This window comes from Vicugna pacos, chromosome 4, assembly GCF_048564905.1.
Source record: "Vicugna pacos chromosome 4, VicPac4, whole genome shotgun sequence".
NCBI classification, from domain to species: Eukaryota; Metazoa; Chordata; class Mammalia; order Artiodactyla; family Camelidae; genus Vicugna; species Vicugna pacos.
In genome coordinates, this window is record NC_132990.1 from 37,503,767 (window position 1) to 37,518,476 (window position 14,710).

A 14,710-nucleotide genomic window follows, 5' to 3' on the forward strand; every position below is an offset into this window, starting at 1 on the left:
ATGGGAAAACACTGACTCTTCAATTCATGTAAAAATTAGTCTGATTCCATACTTTAAATAGTTCCTATAGGAAATATTTAATCATCCTTGAAAAAACTCTCACTTTCTCAGAGATCCTCTCCTAGCCCCTGTTTGTAGGAAAGAGCTAACATAGCAGGACTGAGGCTGTCACCTGTTAAAAGGTCTGCTTGCAAGACTGGCTTTTGTTTGGCATCTAGAGATAAGAATTCCCTAAGAAGAGTTGCTCACTCTGTCTAAATTGTTTGTGCAAACAATGTGGTTTATGTTGAGCACCTGTTTTCCTTCTGGCAGTCTGGAATTTCGTTATGTGTTAGGCAGAGGGTGCCTATGTGACCAGCTCCCAAGAAAAATCTTGGCCTTGGAGTCTCTAACGAGCTTCCCCAGTAGACAGCATTTCACAACTCATGGCTGTGGGAATTAAGCGCCTCCTGTGTGACAGACTGGGAGAGGTCTCTGAGTCTCAGAAGCTTGCACCTAGTTTCCTGTGGCTATTAGCCCTTATGCCTTTTTCCTTTGCTGATTTTGCTTTGAATCTGTTTGCTGTAATAAATTCCAGCCACAAGTATTCTAAGTGAAGTGGGCTGGAAAGAGAAAGAAAAATGCCATATGATATCACTTACATGTGGAATCTAAAAAACAAAAAGAACACAAACTACTTATTATTTATAACTTAGATGATTGATTTCTTGAATATGTGTAAGCACATTTGACTGTTATTTATGATTGGATTCCTGCATTCTGTTGATTCTTATTTTGTGGTTGGCTTTATTCCTTTGATAACTATGTAAGTTTAAAAAGCTAAAGCTCTAATCTGTTCTTAGAAACAATGATCAATACATATATGTAAACCAAAAAGTGTGCAGTGTATTGTATATATGTATTTACATGCAATATAATATATATGTGCAGTCAAACTGTAATAATTCTACCTAATAAAACTGAAGAAGAAAAAAAATAATAGCCACAAGTACAATTTCATTTTGAGTCTGGTGAGTTCTCCTAGCAAGTCATTGAATTTAGGGGTGGATTCACCCTATTTTTATCCCTGTGGCAGATTATTTTCCCCAAATGGTTGCAACACATGCTGCCATCCCATATGCTCTTACAATGTGATTTTGACACCCTTCACATTGAGAGGCAGAGTCCACGTTACCACCCCTAGAACCTGGGTGAACTGTGACTATGATGGAGGTGATGCTGTGTGACTTCTGAGGTTAGGTGATAAGAAGCAATGCAGCTTCCTTCTGGTTCTCTTTGTACCATCTTTATTCTCAGGACCCAGCTACCATGCTGTTAGAAAGCCCATGCAGGCACAAAGAGAGGACCTGTGTAGTTGTTCCAACAACAGTCCTAGCTGAAGTCCCAGCAGACAGTGAGCATTAACTACGAGTTGGAATGAGAAATGTTTCCACTGCAGTACTTGAGTCACTCTCAGCTTTCAAGTCTGAGCTGAGGCCCCAGACATTATGAAACAAAGAGATGCTGTCTTAGCTATACCTTTCCAAATTCCTGACCCAAAGATTCTGGAAATGACTACTGTTTTATACTGCTACATACGGGCTGGCCAGTTATGCAGCAATAGAGACTGCATCTCTTGCCAAGATGACATCCAGGTGTATGGAAAGAGGGATGCAGCTTAGCATCCCAATGCCAGAGGAGAAGAGCGGGGGTTTTTGTATGGTGCCCTCTGCCTATTCTGGTCTCCAGGATGATATCCCTAGTCCAGATGGTTGCTTTTTTCCTTGCTGGCATAAATGGCTGTAGTCTGTGGATGTTGTTAACTGTCAGTCTTTTTCTATTTCTCACTCTTTTTCTCTGGGCTTGATTGGAGCCCTCATGGCATGTTTGAGATGACTCTGTCTCATTTCCACTCCTGTAGATACTGTTGACCCCACAAAGCCTTCTGTGACTCCCATTAAGTCCCAGCTCCAATGCTCAACTCTGCAGCTGAGAGTTGAATCCCCTCTGCAGACTTGCAACTTCTTCAGGATCTTATTTATGCCACAGGACACCAAATGTGGCTCAGGATTGATGATTCTCAGAGCCCCCCTCTGCTTAACTATACTGCTCTACCAGTTTGGGTTTGGCTGTGCCCCAGGCAGATGAAAAGACAGCCTTAGAGTTGGTCTGTTTCGAGTTCTTATGAGAGATGGGGGTCAGGAGACCCCTTATTCCTTTCAGCCATTATTCTCATTTATCTAATGCACTTCTCTCTGTCCAGGTCGGTGGGACTCGGTCTGATTTAAGTCTAGGGATGGGACAATTGGGAGCTATGTTGACTATTTCAGCTGTCCTGCTTCCCTTTTCCCTTATTTTCTCCTTCCTACAGTGCCCCAGACTTCTTCTCTATCTTCCTCGTCTCCATTCCCACTCTTGTTTAAGCCTTAATGGCAAAGGATGTTTTTTCTACATGCTTGGAGAAATCTATGATCTGAGTCTTCCCAGGTGTGATCATTGATATTCTAAAATCCTCCAGTGTGTGAATTGGATTTTCTTTTGGAAAAACTGTATTTTGCATTAGAAGGTGATATTAATTTGCTCTTTGGTTGCCACTTTTTTCTGAAACAAATTTTGATCTCCTCCTGAATAAATGGGTGGTTATACACACTGTCAGGGGAAAACTACTAATAATTTTGAAATGATTACCCCCTCCCTATATACTTGATTTAAGAGGTGCACCAAATTACTTGCTTGTCCAAAACTCCCACCATCTTAGTTTGGCTTTGGGTGTGAGATGCAGTCAATATTAAGACCCTTTAAGGTGGTTCTTGATGAAGCTGCTTTTTTCTATTCTATTTTGTGCCTTTTGCATTAAATTTTGAAAAACGTACTTTGTTCTGCTTCCTTATAATAATTATACTCTCCTGGCTCCTAATTGTTCTTATTTTTTAAAACCTTCTGTATTCACCTATTCTATGGTTGTATCCTTCTAATTCCTAAGTGTATGCTTAGGCACAAATTTACTATTTGCCTTTCCTCCTACTTTTTTTATATGCCCAGCTCTCTTGTTTTTGACCCATTTCCTTGCTCTGACTCTCAATACCTCGGTGTTCCCATATTGCAGGTTATTCAGGTATATAATAGGATGCTTTTAGTAAGTTGTACAAAAACCAACTCAAACCAGATTAGGCAGTAAAAGCAATTTATTGGCTCATATTTTTTGAGAAGTCTGGCTTCAGGAAAGGATTGATACAGCACTGTCATTGTACTTTTCACTAACTCTCAAATCTGCATTTTATGGTGTTGGTTTCATGCTATACTGATTATAGGCAGACTGCCACCAGCAACCTGGGCTAGGTACTTTCTTATTTATGTCCAGTAATGAGAAAAGAGCATTTTCTCCCCGAGCCATTGAACAGAAGTCTCAGGCTTTAAGCTGTTTCGACAAACTCAAATCACATGCCTAACATGGAACCAATCACTATCATTGAGAGTGGACTGAGATTATCCTAATTTTTTTTTTTTTTTGGCCAATTAGATTCTGTCTCTAAAGCTGGAAGGGAGTTAACCTACTCAAACTGCTTGGCTACTGTACAGTGGGAAATGGGAGAGGTGGATTCAGGATGAGTTGGAGTCAACTCTTAAAGTTTCCATGAGATAAATATGCTCATGTCTTCCCAACTTATTGTTTGCTAGTGACCTTACTTGGTAGCTTGAAGTCAGCCATGGTTTCCTCACTCCTCATTCCTCTTCTTCTTCCTATCTCCTGGGAAAGGAATATTTACATCACAGAAATTGGCAAATATTACACATCAGTTTTGTGGGGGTTTTTGTGGGGAGTGGGGAGCTGTTGTACCAATACATCTCTGATAATGGGAGGCCCTCAATTTTATGTGTGTTAACAGGCAACAACCTCTTAATTAGTTTTCCTAACTTCAGAATTGCTCACCCCTATTTATCCATTTTTAAAAAATAACAGCTTTACTGAGATATAATTTGTTAAGGTTTAATTTATGTGCCATAATATTTGCCCATTTAAGGCAGGCAATTCAGTGATTTTTAATATATCTACAGGGTCATACAGTCATTGCCACCATCAATTTCAGAATATTTTCACCATCCTAAAAAGAAACCCCATACCCATTGTATTAGTCAAGTTTCTCTACAGAAACAAAACCAAAGCTAAAAACCCAGGAAAGCCAGTGATGTGATTCACTTCAAGTTTGAAGGCTTGAGAACCAGAAGTACCAAGGAGCAGGATAAGATGAATGTCTCAGCTCAAGCAATCAAGCAGGAGGGGGCTAGTTCTTACTTTCTCTGCCTTTCTCTTCTATTCAGGCTCTCCCTGGATTGGATAATGCCCACCCACGTTGGGGAAGGCAAACTGCTTTTCTGAGTCCACCAATTTAAATGCTAATTTCATCCGGAAACACTCTCACAGACACAACTCAGAAATAATGTTTAGCCAAATATCTTGGTGCCTCGTGATCCCAAGTTGACACATAAAATTAGCCATCACATCCATTAACAATCACTCATTCCTTCCCTTCCTCCTATCCCCTGACAAAGCTACTTTCTCTCTCTGTGGAGTTGCCTATTTTGGACATTTCATATCAAGAATCATACAATGTGGCTTTTGGCTTAGCTTCTTTCACTTAGCATAATGTTTTCAAGGTTCATCCATGCTCTAAAACTACCAATATTTTTTTCCTTTTATTGCCAAATAATATTTCATTGTGTGGACAGACCACATTTTGTTTATCCATCCATCAGTTGGTGACAAGTGAGTTGTTGAGATCTAATTCTAATCATAGTTCTGGAACCCAGTCCTTTTCACCTTCAGTCTTGAGTACTTTCTGCTGCCAAATCCTTTTTCTAAAACATCACATTTAATCTTGTCACTCACCTCATCAAAATAAATCATCCTCTCTGCCTAGGAGATGCTAAAGGAACATGTTGACCTTGCATGTGAAGCTCCCTTTAGTTCTGCTGCAACTGGGGTAGGAATGGGCAGATCCTGCTTCCTTCTTAGTGGGCAGTTTGACCAATGATGCTCAAATCTCATTTAAAGGGCCTCTACCTGACTGAAAACAAACAAACCCCAAAGAAACAGACCTCCAGTGACACAAAGCAAAAGCTCTAAACTATATAGAAAGTGGCTTGGATATTATGAGCTTTCGGATTTTATTGTTTATATATTTTATCTCTTAATTATTAAGAATTTCATGAGAGTCCTGAAGGGATAATATGCCTTACAGGCAGATAGCTTGAAATTCTGGATGAATCACTTAATATTGGCATTCTTTAAATTCTCTCCTCAAATTTTAAGCAAATAGTCTTTTCTTATATGTAAAGTGGGAGTAATAAAGCCTGTTCCTGTTATGAATTAAAAGTTACAAATACTCAACTACCATGTTCAACCCATAATAGGCACTCAGTAAATAGATACTATAATGGTTGCTATGGTTGAACATATGGTTAGAATTTTCAATTAATTTTGATAAAGCTCATCTAAGATTAGAACTCTTGGTTTTTTTTCATTGTTTTATAGTTTTGGTGATTTAATTTCAATATTGTCTTACTGCTTTAAGATTAGTACCAATTTAAAGCAGAAATTAGGTAATCAGTGCAGGGGCTTTATGTTCCTCATCTATCATTACCCTTGATGTAAACTGAAGGAATCAATATTTCCTTTGGGAAATAGTCAATGATAGTATCTTGTTTTGTAATAGAAGCTTTTATGAAGCCTTTAAGGATAAATACCTTAAATATTATACTGGGTTATACTGAGGTAAATTTCTAATAGGAATGAATCTTTGAACTTGTCATTCACTGGCAAGTATGACTTGATAGTAACTATTAAAAATATAACCCAAGATATTATTCTTTGGAATGATTATAACATATTAATTTTAAAAAGTGTTAAATAGTAGTTAAATTGTAATTGGTTTTGTCTCATGTAGATGGTCATACAATTTAAATTGTTCTTTATGCTGTATATTTATGGTTTAGAAAATTTTACATATATAATAATTTATCATTTTAATTTTATAGATAAAACAACCATGAACTAGATTCTTCTTTCAGAATTAGAAGTATTTATAACTGCAACAGCCAAATACAAGAAGCATTAGTAATTTGAAAGATTAAATTACTCAATTGTTTGAAAATTAACCTTTGAACCTGTGTTAGTAAGACTAACACATTAAAGATCAACTTTTGGAAATCACTCCTTTTTACATATTTCAGTCATTTAATATTCTTTTTTTCTCCCCATAGGATTATCCTTGTCAAGATGATTATTCAATAGTCCACAGAAAATGCCGGTCTCAGTTCACAGATCTAAATGGTTCCAAAAGATTTGGCATTAACACTTGGCACGACGAGAGTGGGATTTATGCCAATTCATATGTAAAACAAAAACTTTACCAATTAACAAGTGGTCCTATTGTCCCCTTTTTAAAATAACTAATGAAAGGTAATGGATGTAACAGTTGATGATTTTCTATTGTAATAAATGCAATGGAAGTATTACCATAGTAGGTTCCTCTAACACAAAATCTTATATTCTAGACCAGTGTGTATATCCTCCTTTTCATAAGCTACTCTGATATTTTCCAAAATTTAGTATGTTTATCATTGAGGGTATGCAACCCTCAACCATATGGTACTTGGAGGAATTTTATCTTATTTTATTTTATTGACTGTATTTATTTTAAATCTTATTAGGAAAAATGCATAATGCTAACACCGGCAAGCTTATAATTGTTTAGGGTGCACCTAATTTTAAAAAAAGTGACATTACTTAAAACTTAAATTGTACTTTTAAGTGAATAAAAATTTAGGTGATACTCAAATTCAACAAGTTTCAGCAACACTTGTCCTGGGATGAAGAGAGAGTTTACAGAAAGCCAACATTCAGTATTTCTTGTTTTTAATAATATTGAGTGTGTGTGTGTATGTGTGTGTTGCGGGGAGTGTGTCTGTTTATGTTTAATATATCTATGGTGGCTAGCTACACGGTGGATTATCATCGGCATAATCAACATATTTTTCCTTATTCAGTATAACACTTTTTGATTGTATGGGGTAGCAGAGATACAGACAGAATCCTAGTGAAACTTTAGGGGTTTGATGGAAAATCCAATCATCTAGTGTCAGATTTAGAAGAAATCCTAGCAGTTGTTTTGACTTACCCTTCGATTTTACAGATGAGCAAAGACTCACGAAGTTTCAAGAAGGTTGCCCAGGGTTATATAAATAGCACATTCTAGTTGATCTTTGAGCGGTGGTTGAACTTTTAATTTTTCTGAGGATGGGTTTATTTATTTGGTAAGCCTAAGCTAAATTTATTCTCGTTTTCCTTTTTAAAAAATTCATGAAATAGTATTTCATGATAAATGCTAATTTGATTAGCAAAATGTGGGAAAGACTATAAGCTTTATGAGTAGAGAAATAATAACTAATAAAGAAAATGTGGATATGCCAAGGAAGCATTCACCAGCAGAGTTTTATTATAATTTCTTGCTGCTTTAAAGTGTGTCTGACATGTACACAAATATATATGTGTATTATACATACATGTGATGTTAATTCTTTGTATATTACCTATTATAGTGGATACCTACCTAGGATTATCTTTCCTTCCACAGACTACAAATTTAAGTTTAAACATTCATTAACATATCTAGGATGCACAGCTGTTTGAAGTATGCAAATCTGGATGTCAAGCTACTCATAATTTGATTTTTTTCTTTTTGTAAGGAAGACATCTTAATGACCATATCATTACCTTTGAACAATGCCTTTTACTTAGGAAAAAAAAATCCACCTACTTTAGTAGGAATTTGATATTGTCACAATGATTAACATCACATTTTGCATAAATGACCTGGGTCTGCCATGAGGGATCAATTTATAAATCAGCTTTGGCTTGGTTAGACAGAGAATTAAGTAAGAGGGATTTTTAAACTGGTAGGGTAAAGTGATGCATTGGAAAAAAAAAGATTACTTAGATCTTTTAGGTATAATTATTTTGTGTTGATTTGGATTTCTTTACATAACTGCTTTAATGGTTCTCACCAGAATCAAAGACCATTTCAAACAACAAAAACTGGAACTCGGATTTGATCATTGGAGAAATATCTTCTTTAGGAAGCGACCACACTGCCTCCTGATGGTTCTACACGTACACTTCATAGGATTTCACCTGAGACATGAAAATAACACTATCTTTTGTGTTTATACAGTTATCATTCATATTTGTTCAGTACTTTTCTTTTGCCTGTTATGTGTTGTTATGTCAGAACTGTTGGTGTGAGCTCACTGTAGCAGAATGCAGACTGCTGCTGGGAGAATGGGAGATGGGTTGGGCAGATCCCAAGTAGATATATTACAATGGTGGTCCTTGAGTTAAGTTTGGCCTACAGATACGTTTTATGTTAGTCTTCAGAGTTTTTTTTTTCCCCATTCATCTTGAAAAATTGAGCCAAATTTTATAGACTAGGACATTTTGCTTTAAAATACGACTTTTTATGTCCTTGACAAATTGGCAGATCTGGCAGCACTGGTCTGATTTTGATACAGCAGTAATCAGCAGGGGTATGGTGGGAGACCCTCTTTAGATGGGGTAAGTTCATCATTTTGCTGCAATTCTCACCTGGTATATTTCTTATTTATGGAAGGCATTCTGCCCCTTTACCTAAGGAGAGGTTGGACAAATATGAAATAAGTTGTAGAGGGAAAGGGGTGGTAGAAAAGTGACAAAATTGATAGCTTCTTGGTGACTGAGATTAGGATGACAAAGGCAGAGGCTGCATCCTTAAAGTAGGGACAGCAAATCTGGTTGAGTTCAAGTAGGAATTGAGATCCTGGAGTAGATGATATAGAAAGCAGAGATGGAGAGTGGGCCAAAGTCTTCACTTTAGAAGTACAGAGTAGAGAAATCTCAGATCCTCTGGTTTATACTGGGAATCCATTTGTGCTGAGGCAAGAAGTGAGAGTACTAGACTCAACCCCTAGGATATGGAGCAAGTAGATGAAGACAAGAAGCAGAGCCCAGCCAGCTTACTGGTTTATTTACATAGGAAAATAACTCCCTGGATTCCAGTGCTCCAGAGATACAGGAAAACTCCAGATTCAGGAAGACCCTAGGCAGAAATGGTGAAGTCCTTCCTATGGGGCATAGAGAATATGCGGCAGGCTGGGAGAGCCCACAAAAATGCCTGGCACTGCCAGCATCAAGAATAGAGCAGCAGAAAGATTATCTTCTAAAACTATACTGACCAAAAGCTAACTTTATTTCAGAGTCAGTGGCAGAGCAGTTTGCCAATAGCTGGAAGCTCACTCCAAATAGCTGTGGTAGGGCAAGCACAAGGCAACCATTGTAAATCAAAGTGGAAAACCCAAACAAAATCTCACATAGTAAGTCAGTGTCCCAAATACGAAGATCCTAAGCTTTGTAAAAAAAATTTTTAACAGCTTTATTGAGATATGATTCACATACCATAAAGTTCACCCTTTTAAAATGTGTAATTCAATTATTTTTGGTAGATTCAGAGAGATGTGCTACCATTAACACAATCAATTTAGAACATTCTCACCACACTCAAAAGAAACCCCATATCCATTAGTTGTCATTCCCCACTCCCTCCCAATCTTTCAGTTCTAAGCAACCACTTCTGTCTCTATAGATTTGCCTATTCTTGTTATTTTATGTAAGTGACATCATGGTCTTTTGTGACTGGTTTCTTTCACTTAGCATAATGTTTTCAAGGTTTCAGGTTGAATGAAATATTAGTGCTTCATTCTTTTTTTGGCTGAATAATATTCCATTATATAGCTGCACCATAATATATCCATTGGACATTGGGTTATTTTTTGGCTATTATAAATAATGGTGCCATATCTCTCTCTCTCTCTCTCTCTCTCTCTCTCTCTCTCTCTCTCTCTCCAAGTATGAGTTTCTGTTTGGACATATATTTTCATTTCTCTTGGTCATGTACATAGGAGTGGAACTGCTGGGTTATACAGTAACTCTATGTTCAACCTTTTGATGAACTGCCAAACTATTTTCCAGAGTGTTTTACATTACCACTAGCAATGCAAAAGGGTTCCCATTCCTTCATATCCTTGCCAACATCTTTTGTTTTCCATTGTTTGATTATAGCCATCCTAGTGGGTGTGAAGAGGTGTCTCATGGTTTTGATTTGTATTTTCCTGATGGCTAATGATGTTGAGCATCTTTCCATGTGCTTATTGGCCATTTGTATATCTTCCTTGGAGAAATCTTTATTCATATCTATTTTTTATTTTTGGTTTTTAAATTTGTTTATCTTTTAAGATCGTAATCTTTTGTAACATAATTTTCAAAAAATTGGGACACATAATCTGAAAAAACAGATTTTTGTTTTGGGCTTGAGAAGCAGCTTGGAAGTTTTCATTTAGAATCAAATACTGGAATTTCTGCTACAGTGCAACAAAATATTTGAAAATGAACAGAACCTGGACGATCTTGCAGGCAAGCACTGTTAAGTGAACATTTATAATGCACATGTGTGTGCTGAATCAGTATTTTTGATAATGATAGTGATAATGATGATTATAAAGTAAGTCAATATAGTAATATTGAAGTTATTCATAAAATTCTGGGAAATGGGTTCTTTAATTTTAATCACATAGCTCTACTTTTCATGTCAAGATAGTAACTAGGGCTTGTTCTCCAGGAATCAGACTCATCTCATTTTCTAACAAACACTCTTCCTTCATGCTAAAATTTCTGCTTTAAGCATGAATCTTAACCTGCTGCACTCATAAACTTCTTTGACAATCTAATGAAATCCAGGCCTTTTGCTCTGAAAAAGTTACAAATATTCCTAGTAAGAGAAGAACATTGGGAAACACTCTGAGATCACAAAGTAATGAAATTGTCCTTTCCTTTGGAAGAAGATCAAATAAATTGTGACTATTTAACAAGTTACTAGTAAGGTCTGTGTGCCCATTGCTAGAAGACAAAATATACATGCATACATATATATATTTGTACACACACACACATTCATATAAAGCATTTATATTTGGCAACCATAAAACAGAATGTGTACTTTTATCAATTAGTTTTTGATAACCACCTGAAAAAATACTGACTCAAAAAAAAATAATGCAAATGTTATTTCTTACTGTTCTGTGGTCCACTGGGTGCTTTCTCTATTGTAGGCTGGTTCAGCTCGGGCTGGGTGGTTCTAGGATGGCCTTATCTGGTTGGCATTTGGTTCAAAGTCAGCTGGGATGTCAGGCATACCCTGGCTGTGAGTTGTTCATTGTATGGCAGAGTAGGCTGGACTTGTTCATTTTGTGGTAGTGGCAGGGACCTGGGGAAGCTTCTATGCACAAGGGTTTGTCAGACGTCTGCCTATGTCTTGAGATGGGCCAGAGCAAGTCAATAGGCCAGCCTGGAGTCTGTGTGGATGGGCTCTACCAAAGAGTGTGGGTAGGATGAGGGAATAATTTGTGTCCATTTTTACAGACTACCACAGTATGTACTTATGCATGCTTCTTATGAAGATGTCTTTGTACAGAAATTTGCCTCCTCCTGTTCAGTATTTCTACTGGAGAACAGAGAGGGAGCTGTCCCCATTTGTCTTAAATTGGTAACATAATTTGGTGCTTTTTTGTCACTTGAGGCTCAAGTCATTGTTGGTCTTTTGGGAGCCTAGTTATGGGCTGGGATAACCCCTCTGGTTCCATTCCTAAGACAAAGTGAACCCCTCCACTCAGGAGTCCTGAATAGCTGAGCATTGTGAAGAGTTTCTTCTTAGTCAGAGATGTGGAAATAGTGCAGGTGGAAAATAAAGGGATAAGAAAAAAATACGTTGACTTCTCTCTTTCACTTGGTGTTCTAGAACTGTATCATTGCCATTAAAGGATCAAAGCAGTTCCTAGCTCAGGGAGGCAGTCAGCCGTTAAATTTGGCTCCTTGTAAGACAGTACTGTGCATCCAGTGATATGTATCATTTCAGGAGGTTTACAGAAAAGAAACCCTGAAGCCAAGTCATCCATGGTTAGAAGTTGGCAGAGGCAGCAGTTAAATAGGTAAAGAGACTAAACTGAGTTTCTTAAAACTGGTCTAGAGTACAGAATGTAGGATCTAGAGTCAGCTACCAGCATTGAGAACTAACATGTGCCAGCACTTTTAGTATATTTACATTATTTCATCATCAGAACAACTTCAAGGGATATTGTATGTATGTGCATGTGTATGTACATGATTATCGTTAATCCTTCTCTTTGACACTTAAGCCTCCAACTGATGAGGGGGCTTGTTGGTATTCGAACCAAGATCTCTTGAAAATAAGCCCAGAGCTCTGTTCATATCCTCACTGTTGAGGCAAATACGATTTAGCTCTTAGAGACTAAGGAGATACTGGTCAGTTAGCCTGTGACTTTCCAGTGTCCTGTGTTGTGGTCTGTTTGTCAAATGGCCACACAAGCCATGGCCCACCTGATCCTCCTAATAGAAAGCCAGCTCTGTGCTTCTCCTGTAGCCTGACCACTTTCTGCCTGATATTATAATGTATGTGAAACCCTTATTTTCCCATGTAATTTGTTGGTGATTGTTTTTATAAACCATAAGATAAAAGGGTGCTATAGACTTAGAGGCTCAAAACATAGAATTGTGACCACTTTTTACTGTTTTGAGAAATAGTGCCCCCTCTGAAATCTTCCCTAACTCTCCTCAAGTCTGGAATTAGTTGCTCCCCTAGCCATTTGTGTTTTGTGTGTCTCTCTCTGTTATGACACTCACCTGCTTTTCTTACTACCATTTCACAGTTCTTGGAGAGCAGGGTTCATATCTACTCATTTGGGGGCCACTTGTGTCTAAACACAGCAGGCATTCAGAAATGCTGAGGGAACTGGCATAAAGGCATCTGTCATAATCCTATGCTGGTATAGTAAGTGCATGGGTAATTGATAATAATTGTAATCCATATGATCATATAATTAACATGTTTAGATTATCAGAGGCTTCAGTGGTAATCTTGGGAAATGGGAGGAGTTGGCAAAATTTGCCTAAGAAAATTTTATGTCCTTGTATGACAAGGCAGTTTGCCAGACCATCCATCAGTGTGACTGAAATTCTCCAGAAAGTAAAAAATATTTGCTTACAAACCAGGACACCAATTTGAACAAATACTGCCCATGTCCCAGAGATGGTGAGAGTTGAATAATGTAGCACAGTAGGTGTGATAAAGGCAGCTAGTGAGATTGAGGGCTGAAAAGATGGCATGGAAGAGGAGCGGAGAGGAGAGCTGTTTTGAGGAAATGCTGTACTGAAAGTGAATCAGTGTGCACACTATCTTTCTCAGATCTGTACACTCATTGTACAGATTCGGTTATCTAGAGTGTAACCGACCATGACAGCTGTAAACTTGGAGAATGATGGTGCTGAGCTGGATATTTAGGGTAAATTTTTAAAGTGGTTTAATTTGCTTTTTTACACTTGTCTCAAGCCCTCCTCACTTAAATTTCTTATTGTAGAAAATGAAATTGTTTCATAAGTACTCTGAAGGCCACTGGTAATGGTTCATTTTATCCCTAATTACGGTGCCTTCTGTTTATGTTATGGGCTTGAGAACTATTTAATGAATAAATGACAGAATTTTGTCATTTTTTTTCTTGTCCTCTGAACATAAACTCTACGTTATCTTGTATTAAAAGTCACCTTTGTGTCATACTGGGAGTGGACAGCAACTGTCCTACTGAAGTAAAACAGCTGAAGTAAATAACCAAAATATCGAAGTGAATGACATTCAAATTTGAATTCTCCATGGTCTGCCTATTTACAGCACCATAGGGGACCAATCATTAACCGTGGAAGTAGGTACTCTACAGAGCTGCAATTAAAAGAAGAAAATATTGATGACATGTACCAGTTCCCATCTTTCACACAAAACTATTATTTTATAATTCATATTCTCTTTATGAAATATTAATTTATATTAATAATACCTGGCTTTTAAAAATAGAGTGATTGACCAAATAGTAAAATTTGTAACAAGAGAGAGCAGACAGCCTGTGGTCTTGGTATACAGCAATGCAAGGAAGAGACGTACTTATAGAAAAAAATTATAATCATTCAGCTCTAAGGATTCTTGAGAAAAAGTGAGTTGTTCTAATCTCCTGAGTTTGTTAATACTAATGAGAAATCTGGTTAACAGTTAAATATGAAATCTTAGAAGTCTTGCCTATCCACAGATTTCATTTTCTAGATCTTTACCCATCAAGAATGTTTTCTAGAGAGCATCCAGGCACCAACTAGAGAAAAATAGAAGACTTCCTTTGGAGAGAAGCATTAAAGCAGTCCCACAAGTTGGGAGGAAAAGGGCCTTGGCCTCTCCAAACATGCTCTTTGAGAGGTCATCCCTTCTGGACCTCACTACATCAGTTATTCACCCCACCCCTTAATCCTGCAGCTCTTCAAACCACTGTGGCGTTCTCAAGAAGTGAATGATACTTAGTTGTCTGCATCTTCTGCCCACCCACTCCTTCCTGCCTGGCTTCTGTGTTCCTGTGGGCTGCATACCAACTTGTTGCCCTTCAGATCCACTCCTCACACTTCCTCATGTTGTTCTGGACCCAGAGAGAGTGTGCTTTAGAGGCGCTTGGGTAGACTCCATTGCTCTCTGGCTTAGAGTTGACAGGTTTAGCAAATGAAAATGTAAGACACTTGGTTAAATTAGAATTTCCAACA

General features: G+C 37.5%; 1 protein-coding gene across 7 annotated transcripts in view; it reads left to right on the forward strand.

The window, feature by feature from the left end:
• CFAP95 (cilia and flagella associated protein 95) overlaps positions 1 to 14,710 on the forward strand; it is a 220,022-nt gene that overhangs the window by 102,953 nt on the left and 102,359 nt on the right. For 3 of the 7 annotated variants that reach the window (XR_012072004.1, XR_012072005.1, XR_012072006.1), the window contains exon 6: positions 6,241 to 6,439. The exons of 1 other annotated variant lie outside the window; for it this stretch is intronic. Coding sequence is in view for 3 of the 6 variants with exons in the window: in XM_072959577.1 (XP_072815678.1) it covers positions 6,241 to 6,429 (189 nt within the window). In the remaining 3 variants the exon portion in view is untranslated. Of the gene's footprint in view, positions 1 to 6,240; positions 6,493 to 8,046; positions 8,117 to 14,710 lie in introns of those variants that run through there. 3 more of the 7 variants (XM_031677169.2, XM_006209398.4, XM_072959577.1) reach the window with 2 other exon arrangements.